At 39.0% G+C, this 20239-nt stretch overlaps 1 protein-coding gene across 2 annotated transcripts in view; it reads right to left on the bottom strand.

The window, feature by feature from the left end:
* Nucleotides 1-20239, bottom strand: part of cntnap2a (contactin associated protein 2a) — a 409058-nt gene that overhangs the window by 171202 nt on the left and 217617 nt on the right. For both annotated transcript variants that reach the window (XM_086306026.1, XM_086306027.1), the window contains exons 5-9: nucleotides 17341-17393; nucleotides 16526-16676; nucleotides 15741-15925; nucleotides 10774-10917; nucleotides 9165-9426 (exon numbers count right to left, since the gene is read on the bottom strand). In XM_086306026.1, the coding sequence (XP_086162152.1) occupies nucleotides 9165-9426; nucleotides 10774-10917; nucleotides 15741-15925; nucleotides 16526-16676; nucleotides 17341-17393 (795 nt within the window). The remainder of the gene's footprint in view (nucleotides 1-9164; nucleotides 9427-10773; nucleotides 10918-15740; nucleotides 15926-16525; nucleotides 16677-17340; nucleotides 17394-20239) is intronic.

The following is a 20239-nucleotide window of genomic DNA, read 5'->3' as shown; positions in this document are numbered from 1 at the left end:
TAGGTGATCTACGTCCTGAGCTACATTTGTTAGGCAAATGTATAGTGGTGTACACAATTGTCTAACAAAGATCCCTGGTGCAAGTCACAAATCAAACATACGGAGATGTGGCAACCGCTTGTATATAAGTGAGCAGCTGAAAGTAGCTTTTAAAACATATATGATAACATTACTGATGATTTGTAGGCTATTAACTATTTTGGAAATGTACAAATCTACTGATAATTCTTATTATAAATAACATTTTTTGGCCTTCCCACATGCATTCATGCCTCTTGTTACTTGTCTCAGTCTAAAGTAAAATATGGAGGTCTACAATGCAGAGTGCTATAGTCTATAAATAGAGTCATATTTTCTTCACGATGTAGTGGGATGTTTAATTCAATAAGATTAATTACCACTATTTTAATGTTTTTTCTTCTTTGACAGCTAAACAGGAGTATAAAATATATTTCCTCACTATGTATCACAGGAATCTCATAGGAAATTAGATTTCTTGGTCCGTGCAAAAGCAGTGGAGACAGTGAGTATTGTTTCCATGGAAACAATGCTGGTGCCTAATAATTCAATATTTAATCAAGAGGTGATCAGAGGAAAGCGTCTTCAACACATATACTCAAATACCTGCCACCTACCAGCTACAGGTACAAAGAGATCCTCTTTCATTGGCTTTGGTTTATTGGAAATTTTCATGGTTGGTAAATGAGAAAATAGAACTTTAATTTTAGTTTGGATATACCAAACATGCTTTGGTCCTGCTGCATGGTCATTAACACAACAATTTGCAGCTACACTCTAACAAAACTGTTATTTTGTTCCAATAAATGAGTGATGAGAGTAAAAGAAACAACAACAGAGTTAATGAGTGTGTGGGAAAGTCATGGGAAAATTAGAGAATCGACTAGATATAAACACGCTCACAAAAACATTATTCAAAGGATTCCCACAGTCTCACCTGGAGTGTTCTCCCAAAAGCTTCGTGTGCCCTTTTGTTTTACTCTTTATCTGCCTGACTGAGAGATAAATGGATGAAATGACAGACGTTTTGTCAGAGAACAGAAGAGCATCTTTTCAGTGGTCACAAACACTTTTACTGCAAGTTGTTGCTATCACACACACACACACAAAACAGCTACACACACACACACACACACACACATCTTGAATAAGCATACTTCTGTTAGTGGACTTCTGTTACCAACTCCGGAAGACGATCAAAGCAGCCAAACGTGAGTACAGGGACAGGGTGGAGCAACAGTTTGACAACCCTCGGAGTATGTGGCAGGGACTAAACACGATCACAGACTTTAGAGGGAAAACCAGCACACCACAGACCACGGCCTCTCTGTGTGAGGATCTAAACGTATTCTACGCTAGATTCGACACAGCGAACACCATGAGACCGGACAGTGTGCGCACCGCGGATGACGTCAGTGCGCACACTGTGTCTGAGGAGGATGTGCGGAAGTGCTTCAGGAAGGTGAACGCACGCAAAGCTACTGGTCCGGACGGGATTCCCGGCCGCGTCCTCAGGTCATGCGCGGCTCAGCTGGCTGGAGTGTTCACGCACATCTTCAACCTTTCCCTCTCTCTGTCTGTAGTCCCAGCCTGCTTCAAAATGGCCACCATCGTCCCTGTACCCAAATCCTCCACCATCTCCTCATTGAACGACTGGCGACCTGTAGCCCTGACCCCCATCGTAAGCAAATGCTTCGAGAAGCTGGTCAGGGACTTCATCTGCTCTGCACTACCCGACTCACTGGACCCTCTACAGTTTGCATACCGCCACAACAGGTCCACTGATGATGCCATAGCCCTGACACTACACACTGCCCTGTCACACCTGGAGAAGAGAGACACGTATGTGAGGATGCTGTTTGTAGATTACAGCTCAGCATTCAATACCATCGTTCCCTCGAAGCTGGACAGGAAACTGCAGGATCTAGGACTGAGCAGCTCCCTCTGCAGCTGGATCCTTAGCTTCCTGTCTGACAGACGCCAGGTGGTCAGACTGGGCAGCATCACCTCATCCCCCATCACACTGAACACTGGTGCTCCACAGGGGTGTGTACTGAGCCCTCTCCTGTACTCACTCTACACCTACGACTGCACAGCCACTAACAGCTCCAACATCATTGTGAAGTTTGCGGACGACACTACAGTGGTGGGTCTTATCACCAACGGTGATGAGACGGCTTACAGGGAGGAGGTCAGCGCCCTGACCCACTGGTGTCAAGACAACCATCTCACCCTCAACGTCGCAAAGACAAAGGAGTTGATAGTGGACTTCCGGAGGTGCAGAGAAGTACACACCCCCATCACCATCAACGGCGCTGCTGTGGAGAGAGTGAGCAGCTTCCGGTTCCTTGGCGTACATCTGGCTGAGGATCTTACGTGGTCAGTACACACAAACAAAACAGTGAAGAAGGCGCAGCAGCGCCTCTTCTTTCTCAGGAGACTGAAAAGATTCGGCATGAGCCCCCGCATCCTCAGGACCTTCTATCACTGTGCCATTGAGAGCATCCTCACTGGATGCATCACCACCTGGTATGGCAACAGCACCGCCTACAACCGCAAAGCTCTCCAGCGAGTAGTGCGGTGCTCTGAACGGATAATTGGAGGTGAGCTTCCCTCCCTCCAAGACATCTACAGGAAGCGGTGCCTGAGGAAAGCGGGGAGGATCATCAAGGACTCCAGTCACCCCAGCCATAAACTGTTCAGACTACTTCCATCAGGAAGGAGGTTCTGCAGCATCCGGTCCCGTACCAGCAGACTGAGAGACAGCTTCTTCCATCAGGCCATCAGACTGCTGAACACGTCATAGACACCTCAGCTTCACTACTGGAACTTTAACATTATGCACTCCACACTGTATATAAATGCCACTTGTTTTGCACATATTCAACTCTGTATATTTTATTATTATTATTATTATTATTATTATTATTATTATTATTTTTTTTTTTTTTTTTTTTTTTTTTTTTAACTATTCAATTTGTAAAAATGTGCATACACACACACACACACACACCACACACACACGTAGGAAAATATTTAGTATACACATCCAGAAATGCATACACTATTATATATTGTACATATATTTATTAGTTTCAGGTTGGCCATTCTTGTATTTTGCTCGTTTGTGTTGTTGTGTTTGCACATCTCTGTTGCTTGTGGGGCTCGCACACAAGAATTTCACTCGCATGTGCTGTGCCAGTGTGCCTGCACATGTGATGTGACAATAAAAAAGTGATTTGATGTGATTTGATTTGATTTGGATGTGTGTGTTTAGTCGATGTGTGTGTTCATAGTGGGGAAGATCTATGGTCTGGTGGATTTGGCGTGTGGGGGTGGAGACTTTAATGACCTCAGACCCACAGTGGCAAGAAAGAGGTTATGAAGATATATGATGATTTTATTCAAGCCTTCTTTGCATCATCTGCTCTCCCTATTTCTTGTGTTCCACCTGCCCGTTTAGTTTTCAGAAAAATGCGTTTAATTACCAGGTTGCACCTAAAAGTACATTAGGCAAAAAAAGAAAAGTGGCCTCAATCACAACCTCAGTGAGCCCAAACGTGTTCTCCTAGATAAAGTATTATATATATGAACATGTGGAACAACTGTCTGTCATTAATGACACATTTAGAGTAAAAACAGACTGGCATGGGCCTTCTATTGAGAATCATAATATTTATCGTTATGTAAATGTCTAACATTGGTTTGCATTCTTGCTGCGGTCTGATCCAATGGCTCCTGAGGGGGGGAGGGGGGGGGAAGAAAAAGTCTCAGTCTAACTGGCTTATTACAGACCTTCCTCTAATTCTAGCTTTCAATAACACTATCTTTACAGCATTTCATTTCATTTGACGAAACAAACTGCTTAATGGAGCTTTAAAGAATATGTTTCTGGGGGCAAAAAAGGAAATGCTTGGAACGCCATATACTTTTAAGCATCACATGCAGTAGTTGCTGTGAATTTGTCTGCTGCTCATCTATGGATGTGAATTTCTTGTTCCACCACATCCCAAAGGTGCAGATCTAGTGACTGTGGAGGTCATTTGAGTACAGTGACTTAAATTTCATCTCTATGAAAGCTGTTTAAGATGACTTGAGCTTCATGACATAGTGCAAGAGTGCCAAGAAAATATCCACTGCACAATTACATGACCAGCAGCCTGAAGTCTTAATACATGGCACAAGGGATTCAAGATTTCATGTTGTTCACACCTAATTTTGACCTTGCCCCCCAAATGCTGCAGCAGAAATCAGGACTCATCAGAACAGCCAGCATTACTGTCCAGCTCGCATGAACTCAGTTTTTTGTTTTTAGCTTCCAGTATTAGTCCCTGATCTGGTCTTCTGTTGCTTTAGCCCATGTGCTTCAAGGTTCGAGATGCTCTCATGCATACCTTATACGTTATAACGAGTGATTAGTTTCTGCTGCCTTCCTATCAGTTGAAGCAATCTGTCCATTCTCCTCTGACCGCTGTCATCAACAAAGCATTTTTGCCCAGAGAACTCACTGGATATTTTCTCTTTTTCAGACCAGTCTCTTTCAACCCTAGAGATGGTAATGTTGGAAAATCCCAGTGGATCAGCAGTTTCTGAAATATTCTGAGCAGCCCATCTGGCACAAACAACAATGCCACATTTAAAGACACATAATTTACCCTTCTTCCCTATTGTGATAATCAATTTGAACTTCACCATGTCTACGTGCCTAAATGCGCTGAATTGTTGCCATCCGACTGGCTGATTAGATATTTGTGTCCATAAACAGACGTGTTGAAATCAGCTTTGTACATTTCAAAGTTTACAGTATGTGATTCAATTCTGTTTACAGGAATTAATCACATGCCTTATTCTGACTCATGTAATGGCATATTATTTGGCCTAAACCAGAGATTTAGTAAAAAACACTTTCTGTGATTAACCATCATTGGTGAATTTGCAGTCTTAGATGGCTAAAAGGTTACTCGGGTTAAAAGCTCCAAATGAAAGAATTTGTGTGCTTGTGTGTTTTTCCTTCAAGCTAACAGAGAAAATGAGAAATACTTTATTTATCTTATCTGTTTGGAAATAGGTATATGTCTGAATAAGCTGTCACTTAAACGCTCCATAAACAAATTATCCCCAGTGGGAAAACTGGATGGCGTTGTGTCTGTGAGAAGCCTCTCTTTTCTCTCACTCTCGTTTCGCTCCTCGATGTGTGCATATCTGCACGTCTCTCCCCAGTATATTTGCCATTAAGAGGGACTAAGCATTTCATTATAAGTCTACTGAGCTCCCACTGTGTCATTGAAGCTAGAAGCCAGTTTGGCTTTCTTTTTCAGAGATACTAATAACAGAATCAAAGGAGGGAGCATGTGTTTGCGTGTGCGGGTATGTGTTTGTGTGTCTATGTACTCTGGTAATACTGATGTAATCGCAGGCTCAATCCCAATTAGCCTAGAGGGTAACTCTGTAATAATCCCTACCCCTGGGCATAATGGCCTATTAAAGCAGCAGTGGACAGAATAAATGAGTGTGTCTACAGAGAGGGAGAAAGAAAGAAGGGGAAGGAAGAAATAAGAGTATGGGAGGAAGGGGTGAGGGGCAAGAAAGGTTGTAGGAAGGGAATGAAATAAATGGAATAAAAAGAGCCACAGATGATAGCATCATGGCTAAAATTATTTTGAACCTTATTTTGTTTCTACCTTAATAATAACTTCCAGCTTTATGTGCATCAGTTTAATGGGCACCAAGTTTTCTTATTTTCAGCTCATTATTTTTATTCTTGGAATCGACAAGAGCGGCTTTGAAAATTAGCATTTCAAACTCACGCTTAATTACCTTGTAGTGGAACTTGATGCGACACCCCCCCCCCCCCCCCCCCCCCCCCCAGTTCATCCCCTGTCTCAAACTAAGCCATTTTAGTAACCTCCCATGTCCCAAGTCAACCGATATCACACAGAGCCAAGAACAATAGTAATAAGCAGTTCAAAACAGAGTGCTTAGAACAAGAAAAAGCCTGAACTTTTTGGCTAATGAGGATTAGCTGCACTTACATCTCACTGAATCAAACATGTGCTTTTGGTAGATTATATGACAGAAAATACAAAGACAACAGTTCCACTGCTGTCCTCACCGGTTCGCCTGTTAGTGTTGGGTTTAAAACCACACAAAGCAATTGTCAAAAAAACAAGAGATCAAATACTGAAATGGAATTACGAAACACCTGTCTGTCATGGACTGTCTTCATGTTAGGGCTGGTTTGAATGCTCCCAATATGGAACAAAAAGTCAGATTCACTTCTGTTCAGAATTCAATTAATCATGCAGCGTGCACATTAAATTTCAAGAATCAATTTTTGCTTCAGTTTTATCTTCACTGAACACAGTAGTGCAATTTTTAACCAGGTCTTCCCATTAACACCTGACCTGTCCAGAGGGTCAGTCAATGAGCTCGTCAATAGCTTCAATGCTAACATGTTAAATGTAATGGACACTATTGCTCCCATTAAGGTGAAGGTTATCTCTGGAAGGAAAAAGTCTCCATGGAGAAACTCCACACTGGTGAAAAATGAAAAAAGAGAGTGTAGGAAAGCTGAGCGCAGATGGAGAAAAACAAACCTCCAGGTTCATTATGACATTTATAAAGAGAAACTTCACAATTATAATTTACAACTGAGGAATGCAAGGAGGTCCTACTTCTCTGACATCATCACTAAAAACAGCCATAATGCTCGGGTCTTATTTTCTACAGTTGACAGGCTAACAACCCCCCCTGTGTCAGTGGCAGCTGAACTTCATTCGACCATGGCCTGCAATGACTTTGCCAAATTCTTCACTGAAAAAATCCAAAAAATTAGACAAGCAATTGGTACATCAACAGCAGATCCAGGATATGTACTGTGTCCACCAAAAAACTGTTTAAACACCATGAAACAGTTTCAACCTATTAACAGCAAAGACCTGGAGGACATCTTAGGTCAACTGAACTCCTCCTCCTGCTGTTTAGATGTCCTGCCAACAAGTTTTTTCAAAAAGGTCTCAAAGACTTTAGAGTCAGACCTGTTGCAGATCGTCAACTTTTCTTTATTATCAGGTGTGTTTCCAGAATCACTAAAAACTGCTGTAGTCAAACCTATACTGAAAAAGGACAATCTTGACAAGACACAAATGAACAACTACAGGCCGATCTCAAATCTCCCGTTTTTAAGTAAGATCATTGAAAAAGCAGTTTCTCAACAGCTCAGTTACTTCTTAAAACAGAATAATTGCTACGATGCCTTCCAGTCAGGTTTTAGACAGAACCACAGCACTGAAACCGCTCTGACCAAAGTGTTTAATGACATATGTCTGAATACAGACAGTGGAAAAACGTCAGTCCTAGTTTTACTGGATCTCAGTGCAGCATTTGATACAGTTGACCACAACATATTACTCAAACGACTGGAGAACTGGACAGGTCTTTCAGGAACTGTACTAAACTGGTTCAAAACATACGTAGAAAACAGGAAATACTTTGTATCAATAGGTAACTTCACATCTGAGCAGACAAGTATCACATGTGGAGTTCCCCAAGGTTCCATCTTGGTTCCATCTTGGGACCTCTTCTGTTTAACATCTACATGCTCCCACTGGCACAGATTATAAACAACAACAAAATAAACTATCACAGCTATGCAGATGACACACAAATATATATCACAATGTCACCAGGAGACCGAGGCCCTGTACAGGCTCTTGGTAAATGCATTGAGGAAATCAATGACTGGTTGTGCCACAATTTTCTCCAGCTAAACAAAAACAAAACTGAGGTAATAGTCTTTGGCGCCAAAGAAAAACGATTACAGGTCACCAGAGAACTTCAATCTATACATCTAAAAACCACAAACCAGGCGAGAAATTTGGGTGTAGTGATGGATGCAGACGTAAACTTAGAAAAACACATTAAGACAATAACAAAGTCAGCTTACTATCACCTCAAGAATATATCAAGGATAAAAGATCTGATGTCTCAACAGGACCTGGAAAAACTAGTCCATGCATTCATCTTTAGTAGGCTTGATTACTGTAACAGCATCTTTACAGGTCTACCTAAAAAATCAGTCAGACAACTACAGCTCATTCAGAACTCTGCTGCTCGAGTCCTCACTAAGACCAAAAAAGTGGACCACATCAGTCCAGCTCTGAGGTCCTTACACTGGCTGCCTGTCCGTCAGAGGATAGACTTTAAAGTTCTGATGCTGGTCTATAAAGCTCTGAATGGTTTAGGACCAAAATACATCAATGACCTCCTGACCCAGTATGAACCTTCCAGATCCCTCAGGTCATCTGGATCCGGTCTTTTATCAGTTCCCAGAGTCAGAACCAGACACGGAGAAGCTGCATTCAGCTTTTATGCTCCTTATATCTGGAACAAATTCCCAGAAAGCCTCAGATCAGCTGAAACACTCAGTTTATTTAAATCCAGGTTGAAGACTCACCTGTTCTCAGCTGCATTTGAATAAAGCACCAAATCCACACTTTAAGCTTAAATTTCAAAACTTACATTTAACTACTGATTTTATCTACTGTTCTGATTTTATCTGTTTTGATTTTATATACTGTTGTTTGTTTGTTTGTTTGTTTGTTTGTTAATTAGTTAGTTAGTTTATTTGCTTGTTTTATTCAATTTTAAATCATGCTTTTTATTTGTTCTTGTTTCTAATGTCTCTGTAAAGCACTTTGAATCACCTTGTTGTTGAATTGTGCTATACAAATAAACTTGCCTTGCCTTGCCTTGCCTTCATAGCACACCGCTCACATGCTCCTGTCCCCAAAGAGCAAAACAACAGCTGATGTGGGAAACACATGAGCCACCTCAGCTGTGAGTTGGTAGGTATATCTACTCATCATATTACATTTTTGTTTTAGTATGCTGTAGAGAAAAAAAAACCTTTAAACCTTATTAAAACTTATTTTGTTGCAATCAGGCTTGATTATTGGTTCTATAGAGTTTTCATTTACTGTCCATTGAAAGAAAAAAACACTGCCCAAGAAGCATAACCAATGCGGCCGTTGAGTGGCAAGTCTTTTTCCTAGAAGGAGTTTCCTACATGAATGTTTTTCCATATAGTTCAATAGCAAATATAATGTAAGCGTACATGTGATATGTTTTTATGTAGGCAAACCCACCTGATGATAAATCTACTCGGTAGCTTTTGGCCGCTTTCGTCACATTGATGTGAACTGCAACCTTGCCGTCCTCAAGCGAGATCTCCAGAGTGCCATCATCAAGATTGCTGAATAGGAGGAGGCCATGAGGGTTCCACGTACGAAACTGGAAGCCCACGGATACCGTGTTATGATTGGCTCGACCAGGCAACTGCAGGAAACTGGTGGCGTTGAAAAAGACTGGGAAGGTGTGGGTCTCCGCACAGGTGAAGGACAGGTTTCGCTGTTAGCATACAGAATTAGAAAAAAGAAAGAACAAAGATGGACAACGGGAGATTAATTAGTTTTTAAACAGAGAAGTCAAAAACAGAGCTAATGCCTTTAAGGGGGCTTGCCTGTGAAATAAATGCCTCAAACACTTAAGGAAATCTTGTACTTCACCACCCTTTTGTTGCTTTTAATCTCACTTCTGCGTGATTACTTTCACATGTTAGTGACTGAAGCGAGATTGAAAGACTGATGAAGCTTGAACACACTCATCTTTTTCTTCTAGCTCTACCTGTCTTTGAAATGTAACTATTTTCATCTTATTAATCACTTTATCTAAAATTTTATCGACCTTTATTTAACATCAGCAACTATGTATAATTTAGATTCACCAATTAAGTTAATATGCAAGTCTCTGAATTATTGGGAGAAGTGGGAACACTTGAAGAAAACCCATCTATCAGGAAAAAGCAGAACATATAAACTAGAATCCAGCTGACCAGGAGATCCTCCCTGCTGTGAGCAATAGTAGTAACTAATGCACTGCTGTGCTGAGAAACAGAGTTAAACAGTAACCTGGGTGAATTTTATGTGCTGCAGAAAAACAAACACTATTGTGGTATTTAGGCACTAATTATCATTGAATTTCTCCAACCTTGTGCTCTTAATCTAGTCATTAGCAAGCACACAGCATTGAGCTGCCTTTCCAACTATAGATGATTCCTGATTTTGTGTGTGTGTGTGTGTGTGTGTGTGTGTGTGTGTAAAATCTAAGAGCAGATCTGTTTTGATTAGAAATAAATGGCTGTGTGAAGTCATCAGAGAGAATTACAGGTGTGGTTTGAATGAACTTGATTAGTCCCACCATTTGTTCAATCAGTCCAACAGGGATCAAAGCAGATACACTGGCCGTCCCCTGAGAAAGGGCTCAGATTTTTCAGAAGCTAATTTTTAGGACTGCAGGGCAGTTAATGTGCTGAAGGTGCATCCTGCAGTCTGAAAAAGTAGGGTGCATTTCATGAAAAGAAACAAGGCCTTTAATCTGCATCTTGTGCCATCGAGATATGTTGAAAATAAACTGTTGAATAGTCAATGCAGTGAAAACCTGTCTTTCCACTGTAAGTTATGGTAAAATTGCAGTCATGATAACAACACTTGCAAAGACAGCAAGGACACACATGGAGGGGCCACTGACAGGTCAGTAGTATCTGATTAATTATGAATCTGTTCATTGAATAATCTGCCCCCACAGTCGGGTCAAGTATGGAGTTAGTGTGACAATAATGAGCATGTTCAACAGGCAGCTGCCTTTATAAGCGCTATTCCAAAACGTTTAGACATATATTTTGCACATTTTCCTTACAAAGCTGGAGGTGTCGAGCTTCTTTCGGCGGGCCAGGTCTGTAATGTTGTCTCCATTGTAGTTGATGCTCTCCATGCAGCCTTTAAAGTTTGTCCTTCCTATTCCCACTGGCTTTCCACTGTATGGCATCCCGCCAAAACTCAACTACAGAGAGACATAGTGCAAAGAGTTAAAAAGAGATAGAGAGTGAGAAAAAAAACGCATGGCAAGAATTCCTTTAATTTTTCTTTAATAAGCTTTTCAGGCTTCTCCTCCCGGTTGCTTTTTATGGATTTACAAGTGTGCACATTCCCATTGCAAACAAACTTCTTACCTCGATGGATTGGACAATCAATTTCCTGTTTTAGGTATTATTGCCTGAACTCTTTGCATTTCATTATCTGATGTTCAATATGTACATTTTATGGGTTAGGTTGGTGCTAGTAATTTGTTTAAATCAAACAGTTTTACCTGCGGGGCATAAAGCATTCACACAAACTTTCATGTTGTAAAAATCAGTCAGTTTAGTTCGTAAAATGTCAGGATAGTCACTGATAGATATAGAAGACAGTATAAATTCCAGTACTATATTTGGGCAGTTACATGCTTTTTTGTTCGTCATGCTTTGTGACTAAGCATATTTGATTTGAAGGAAAATAATGAATACTACGTTAAAGTGCCAAGCCATAGCTGCACTTTGAGGTTACATCAATATTGCAAAAACTTAGACTGTTAGATACGGTCCTTTAAATTGCTGGGGCTCAAAAGTAATTGGCTTGACACTTGGTTACTAAAAGTTTCTAAGGCAGTCGGTTGTCATTTCAGTGTTAGTTCATGCACAGAAGAGCTCACACATGGCTCAGAGTTAATTAAGAGTTGAGCTTTGACCTTTAGATTGACTCAGTATATAATCAAGTGACCACAGAAGTGGAAAAATGGTGATAGTAAATGTTTATCAGAAAGATATCAAAGGTAGTTGATTTTCAGGGTGTTTTTTGTCTTAAGGAAATAACAGAAAAAGGCAAACAAGCAGATCGGAAAATCATCTGCACGGTGTAAAAACTCCCATTTTGAGTGCTGGGATGTTTCTAGAATGGAGCTATGAGATGGCACACCTCTTGACTATACAACTTGTGCACTCATACAATAATTGTTACTTAAGCAGGCAATCTAAATATTTTTTTCCTAATTTGAAAAACAATTATTCAACCAAAAATTATGTCTAAAACTTGTGCAGCTCCACATTTCATATACTAAATGCGTGGTTGAACACGGGGCAGCACACGAGCCTTAAAATCATGCCTAATTTTTTTAAGTGTGAATTTTCTACACTAATTTTATTTCTGATTAAATATTGTGATTTCCTGTGGTCTCCTCTGTTTTATTGTCAGTCCCTCCTGTCTCACCCCATTTAGAAAATCCTGGAAACATCCCAAGATCTCAATCTGATGAAGCAGCAGTCCGCTTGCTGAAAGTCAGACAAAATACAAAGAGACCCCACAGGCAAAAAAGATAAATAAACAAACAAAAACAAAGGTGACTTCAGTATAGGCCCGAGAGAGCATCACAAGGGATGATACAATATGTCCAATGATGCCTGTGGGTAAACGACTTTGGCAGTCATTTACTGTAACACATTTTTCACTCAATATTCACACAGACATAAAATAATTACTGTGACTTCATCTGTATAGTATGTGTCCAATTAATCTGGCCGTTCAGCTTCCCCCACCACATGCCCACCATTATTATTGACTTATTATTGACCTACTATAAAGCTCAAATTAAAGTGGAAGCACTTGAATGTAGGAGCCATTATTTTAGTAGAGAGCCTGAATAGGGAAAAAAAAGAGTGTATAAAAATATTTTAGTTTTTCCATTCATGGTACCATTAATAGATAAATAACTTTTTTACAATGACAAAAAAAAATAAAAATAAAGATACAATCATTGTTTGAGAGACTCATAGCTTCTCTATCTAATATGACTTTTGAAAATTTGGTGACACTATGTTGTGTAAATATTGCAGGTCCTCTTTTAAACACCAGGTGTGTAGGGTGCTCTTATAGAATAGGAAAGCGCAATATAAGAAGAGTAATGTTGTTACTTGTGTTATGAAGGTTCTTTAGTTATCTATATTAGGCAAACAGAAAAACAAGACTCACTAATATGAAAGAAAAGGTTTTCTTCCTCCGCACTTCCGCTACAATCAGCTAATTTTGTCTTTGTGCGGGAGGAGGAAAATGGATGGTAGAGGGCAGATATGGACTTTATTTTTATTGCACACAAGGATGCAATGAGCTGAGATGCAGTCTGTATCCAGGACAACAACAATTGCTTTATGCTGCTAACAGAACTTTGGCTCTTTGTAAACGTCTGCTAGACAGCATGCTAACACAAAGCTAGCTAAAACCCCAGAGTGATTATAAAGCTGAGTGAATACTGACACCAGCCCAGCAGCCAGACCCTGAACTTCAACATATAACCAAAGCAGTAATAAGCAGTCAGGCTTGCGGCCTCCATTTCTACCTGTTCTTAAGGTACAATCACCATGGCCTTGAAGTCTTTTTAGGCTCTTTTTCATCTTATTTTTGTGTCGTTGGCTTTGCATTTCTAAATACTAAAAGAAAGATTGTGTGTCTGGCCTAATTAGGATAGGGATTTGTAATGATTTGTGGATTTGTGGAACTGAGAGAAAGTAACAAATTAAGCAATGTACTGCATTACTTTAAAGAAAAGTAATGAGCAATGTGTAATACATTACTTTTTATGAGTAAAGAAACACTGCACATTATATATATTGTGCATTAAAGGAGAAACATGGTCTTTTTGGGAGAACAGATGTGCTGAGAGGAGCATTCAGGTGTGAAGATGAGGGCTAATAAACTGGCACCTGATGGGAAGCACTGAAGAACAGAGGACTGATAAAATGTAAACTGGGTTTCATATTTGTTCTACAGTTATACATGTGTTCGTTTTTTTTTCCATTTTACACACAACTCTGAGCCCTGAAGGAAGCCAAAATGATGGAGGGCAGTGTGCAATTACCAGTCGATGTGTCTGTCTGTCTTTTTGTGTGCATGTGTGTTGTTGCTTGTGCTGTGTGTGCATCTGTGGTGACGCTCCAATAGCCTTAGTAATTACTGCCAAGGGTAGACACAAATGCACCCGGATATTTAGTCTACAGCCCTAAATGGGAGCAGAGGACGCACATACACACAAACAAAGATGCACACAAAATAGAGTGTGCAGACTAAATGTACTGAGTACAGTAGTACACTTGACTAAAAGCTGGTCACAAACTGTAGATAGACTTAGTCAGGCAATGACATTGGTAGAATCTATTTAAGGTTCACCACAGACACACCACACACATGCACACAAAGCCTCCTGGTACACCCTTGTTGTATAGATTTCCCTCCAGATCCCTTAATTCAACAGCTTCAGTTTTAATTGGACTGTGGTTTGTCCTGCCCCATTTCTCAGCATCCTACTTAACAGTGGAATAGATCAGGCATATCAGCAATACCTAGCAAAGGTCAAACACTTACACACAACCACATCAATAAAAACACAAACACACAGACATACACATCCTGAAAACCTTGTGTGTATTCAAAATTGCACACGTGCATGTGCACTCTCACATTACAAACAAATTTCTTACTTGTATGTATCCCATAATCAGTTTCCTGTTATAGGTATTATTAGCTGAGCGAGTTGCATTTCATTAGCTGATGTTCATTATGCCAATTTTATCGAGTAGCATGATAGCTGAGTGTAAAACCAATATCTAATTTCCTGTGTGGCTTTATTTTACTGTACTGATCACTTGTGATGAGCAGTTTAAATGCAGCTGCAAATTAGAAAACAGCACAAGGGCATAAGGCAGCAAGTGAAGAAAGGAAGCAAACACAGACAAATGCAACTTCATGCTTACAACTGCTCACATTGCGGCATTCTCTGCAAAATGTCACCTAAACCAGAATCATTAAGCTCCAAAATCCAAATACACACTGGCATAACTGTTAATGAATGAAACACTGCAAGGTACTTCATGCAGTCAATTCAAGTCAGTTGGGTGTATTAGACGTGAATGGGAAAATAAAGATAAGACATTATTTTACAAGTAGAGATTCAGCTTGGTATTTATAGTCTACCTACAAACATTAAGACTGCACTAATGGCAGCATTCAAACTGGACAATTATTGAGTCTGATAGATTTTGACTTAACCTTTTGGGGGATTTTGGCAAAGTCCGCAACATTGTACAGTACAATGTGATATATCCTGGATATTTCCAGGACGGCATAAGAACTGCATTTGCACACCTTCTGACTTTGTAGCACATAAAGTTTGATCCTAATTAATAAATAGAGCTAAACTTATTTAATTAAATACTTAACTTTAAAAAATTTTTTGTAAATAATTAGCCAAACCAAGTGCACAGTTTGGTCCTACACAGTGCAGTGACTATTTGCTGGATGAGCAGGATCTCTAACAGATGTTGCACGGTTACAATTAACAACCATATAGCTGAAGAACTAAGAACACGTCTGTTTCTTCTTTGCCTGGTAGCCAGTCATCCGTATAATAGGCAGCTGGTCTTGGCTGACATTATGTCACCATCATAAGTTGCTTCAATACCAAGACTACCTATCAATGTTATGCTGTTGAATCATTTGGCGTTTTTTTCTTTCTTCCTCTTAACTATTAGGTTTGCAAGCCAACCCTATGGACAGACAGAAGGAGATCAAGCATGCATTACAAATGCACATCTTCAAGTGATCTGACTGGGACTTCTAAGGAGCTTTGGGAGCAGTTTATGGCTGCTTGGACACAACCTCAAAAGCACTATCAGTCAAATTCAAATGTCATATAGTTATTCATATTTATCATGGCAGTGGCAGAAAATCTTGAACTTTTCAACTTTCTCATATTTCCTTATTGTTTGTGTTATTATGTTTATTGGCTTCATCTCGACTTACTTCATAGTCCAAATCGAGGTGGTCAAACTCTCCATTAGTCCTGAAGTGCTGAGTGTGTCTGTCCAAGGTGAAGTTCACATTGCGACGGTAGCGTTCAATCACTACTGAGTGCCAGTGATTGTCATCCAAGAGGCTCCCTGTGGTCACAGAGGTATGACCCAGGATCGAGCCATACTGATTACTGCCTGTAATAAACACAGCATAAGCCTTAAAATGCAGCCATGAGAACGGCGGCTGAATTTGTAAATACAACAAATGGTGTGACCAGGTGCTGTAAAAATAAAACAAATATGTCACACACAAGCAAACACAACTTTTTTTTTACTGATTTCATTTAATTTTAAACTCTAACTTTAAAGGATGCCTGCAGTAAGACATCCTTGGTGTGTCAGACACACTTCTGGTTAACAGTGAATCATGATTCACAGACATATGGATGGTATGGGCTTTTGTTTCCTTCATGAAGAGGGGGAAATTGTGTATTAGAATCTTAACTTTTCCCTTGACTAATATAATTTCAGCAAACCTCCATCAGTATATCCATTGATCCCATCAAAGCACAGCAAAGTGTTATTTTTTGTATCCCAATTCATTTCCATTATTTCCCAGCTAGACACACATTGATGGAGGTTTCAAAACATCCTCACATGTTTAAACATCACTGTAAAGCAAGACATGTCTGAGGCTGATACCGTAAAGACCTAAATCCTAAACACTGTTGGAGAAGGATCACCATCAAGAGAAAGTTGCTTTTTCTAACTCTGTGGCATTTATTTGTTACCCACCCAGGTTTATCTGCAGCAGCAGCTTGGCTTTACGGAGTTCCAGTGTGATATAGTCTCCCTGCTGGCCTTCCCCATGGAGAATCACACCCTCACTTTCTGACGTCTTAAACCTCAGTGCGATCACGTCCTTAATGATCTTCATCTTCTTCACCTGTGTTAGCAAACACCAATGACTTTGTGTGATTGTTTGCAACACTGGTAACTAATTTCTGATTAGATTAAAATGAAACATTATGTAAAAAAACAACAACAACAACTTTTCACTTTAGAAACTTTTATACTTGGTAACAAAACAAGACAATTTTCACTACCCAGTGTTCAAAATCTACATCCATTTATTTATATATAGCTCTCATAAAAAATGCCAGTTTATCGTGATACATTTGAATTTTTTCATTCTAAGTTTTTATTTTATGATCTAGCCTATATAATATGCAGGTATATGCTGTGTACCAACTAACAAGACTCCAGACTCCAAGACTTCTATTTAAGGGCAATAGTTTTAAACACGTATAGGATCCCAAGTCTTGATAAAACACAATGACGAACAAAATACTGAAACTCTCTGTTAAATATGTTTTCCAATGTTTATTAAAGGACTGCCATAAGTTTGTGTGACTAGCAAAGGAATGATCAATATAACCAATACCCTCTACTAGAATTCATTACAGGATCTAGTCTCCATGTTCTACAATGACCGAGTCAATATTGCTTTTTATATTCCAGTTTATTCAAAATTGAATATCCAATTCCAATCCAATAATTTTGAATATCCAATTTTAAATATTCGACTACTGAAGTTGAAATTTGGGTACCTTAAAACGATATGAGATCACACCCTGCCCATCAAAATTGATGATGTCTGCCCCTAAAGGAGGAAGATGGAATTAAAAGACAGGAAGAGAGAGAGAGAGAGAGAGAGAGAGAGAGAGAGAGAGAGAGAGAGAGAGAGAGAGAGAGAGATTATTATTTAAACAAACACAAAACACAAACATTCAGATACATTAAATTCAAACCTGACAGTAATATTTAAAAGAACAGATGCGCTAATAATAGATGAATGTGTAAAAGGGCAAATTAAATTAGATATTATATTGCCAGCTCAATTTCTGGCTTTACATGCCACAAATTGCCTTTTTCAAAGGAAAATTTTTTATATGTCACAGTAGGAAGAACACGTTGGCTAATTGACACACATTTTTTGTTTACTGGCACACTTGCTATTAATCATGTTTCCTTTTTAATGCTATACGTTAAGATTAAAAATAATTGCAATAATTAAAAAAATGATATGCCTTTTTTACACATTTAAAAACCGCCACACAGATACACCTGCATGCAGACTGAGCTGGGAGCTCCAACTTATCCCAGATTCAGTGTAAGCCGAGGTTAATCGAGGAGAACTCAAGCCATGTGTGTCATGTTAAACAAAGTTAAAGTACAAAGAAATGCTATGTGTATATACTATACGTATAAGTGAAGGAGCTCAAAAAAGAGACAAGCAGTGGCATGAGGATGATTTTCAGACCTTGAGCTCAGTAATAAAGAGCAGTGCTTGAGGCATCTCTTCAGTCTTACTATCATCATGACAAGTGTTCGAGTGGTTAGTGGAGAACACATATGTGGCAAGATTGGTTGGAGAATTTAGAGAAGAGAGCACAGGAAATGATGGGATAACATAGCTAGGGAAAGAGATACAGGGATAATGATGCACAGTCACACTGCCCCTCAATCTTATATGATTTCTTGGGTTTTTACTTATATAAAACACAGAAATACACAAATATACTGAGGATGCCTTTCCTGATAAATAGTTGAGGGGAGGTAGAGGGAACTTACATCTGTTCCCTTTGTTCCAACTTCTCAAATGCTGTCTCGCTTTCAGTATTTTTTGCTGCTTCACCCTCACCCCACTCTTTCCAATTTCATCTTTCTCCATTACTCTCCACTCTGCTCTACTTGTTATTTATTTTGGTTCTGTCTTTAGTTTCCAATCTTTCTTCAGTCATTTCACTTTGATTTTTGTTCTGTCACATTTATGGTACAGGCATTGGTGGTATCTCAGCGTCCAACAGTTTTATATGTCGCCATATATGGATATGGATCAACGTGGATAAAATAATCAAATAAATAAAAATTAAACGCATGCATGCGCGCACACACAAAAAATGCAAATACAAATGTTTTATGGTTGCTTATAATTATGCTAATGCCAAAAAAAGTCTCTGACATTTTAAACTACAAAATGAAGTTTGACATTGAAATGTTAAACTATAACTACATAATGCATTTTTCAACTGCTTAAATACTAGCTTCAGTTCTCTAAAACTAATTGTCAGTGGCCTGAACGCATATATTTAATTAACTTGTAAATATCCTGCTACAGTAATGTTTGGTTTTTGATTTTAATGGTCAGGTTGTTGTTAGTCAACATGACATAATCACAATGATCATAATATAGCATGCTTAATTAAAGTTTTGTGGATATAAATGCGATGTTACTGTCATGAAATTAAAATTATACAGGTGAGTAAACAGTGTAAATTAGTCATTTTAGCTGCTGGTAGGTGGTTGCTTTACAACATTTTGATGAAATAATAGATGTGCATAATTCATGTTCTCTGTGCTACAAAATCTTGCAAAACTAAAATGATACAATGCTTTTCTAAGGTTTTACAGGTGCAAAGGTGCATCCTTGCCCATTGTTAAATGGTTGCCAGGGAACATGATCACATTATAATATACCATGCATGAGTTTTGCTGATATAAATTAACCATTAATGTTGTGAAATTCAAATTATATGATGGGTATTATGAGTGCATAGATGTTAAATATGGGTTATTATCACTCATTGGTAGGTGGCTGCTAGGCAAAATGATGATGTCATAACATATGGTTCTATAGATAAGAACCTTAAAGGGATCTAAGATGTACCTGTGTGCCAAGTCTGGTTGCTCAACTCCTGACTGTGTAGGTGGAGTTTGTGGGCGGAGAGCGATTTTAATTTAATCCTACGTAAAGTACTATTTTTTTTATCCTATTTATTGTTTTTGCAAAACATTTAACCCATTCTAACAGATTAAAATATAGTTTTAAATGTGAAGCTATTGTGATGAATCAGAGTAACTATAAATCAAACTAGGGACCACAAGCCTCACCTTGATAGTATAAAATGTTTCTTGATCTAATGTATCCATTCGAGTTAGTAGAAACTTGTTTCAGGTGTTGCTGGGAGGAGCCAGAGACAATGGTTTCTAGTGGCACTCTGGACTATGTGAAATTTTCTCTCCTGGTAAACACAAACTGACTTCCCTTTCATAACACTGAAAACTAATTCACATTTTAAATCACATATCTGTGTTGGTTTGAAAACAATACTTGAGATGTAACTTTCTCCTTTGGTCAAATAAAGATAATTGTTTCAGACTGTTTATCTGTCATGAAAGCAAGTTTTATTTGCAACACCATACATGCGGTTCCCATGCTTACTCTAATGTAATATTGAGCCCGAGAGCCAGAATGATGCTGTTTAAGCTGATGCTTATTCTAGAATTAGATACTATTCAGAAGAAAATCTCCATAAGTACATTTCTTAGCCTTGACAGATTATGATGGCGATACATCATACTGACAACAGATTTGGTCTTTGGCATAAAAAAAAAAGCCACGGGTTGAAGTCAGCTGTGAAAGAGATTGCATTTGTATGGAAAATT

This window comes from Aulonocara sp. 'chitande type north' Nkhata Bay, linkage group LG9, assembly GCF_057382095.1.
Source record: "Aulonocara sp. 'chitande type north' Nkhata Bay isolate Kocher_YH1m ecotype deep benthic linkage group LG9, A_spYH_male_GT1.1, whole genome shotgun sequence".
NCBI lineage: Eukaryota > Metazoa > Chordata > Actinopteri > Cichliformes > Cichlidae > Aulonocara > Aulonocara sp. 'chitande type north' Nkhata Bay.
This window is presented reverse-complemented; position numbering and strand designations above follow the sequence as displayed.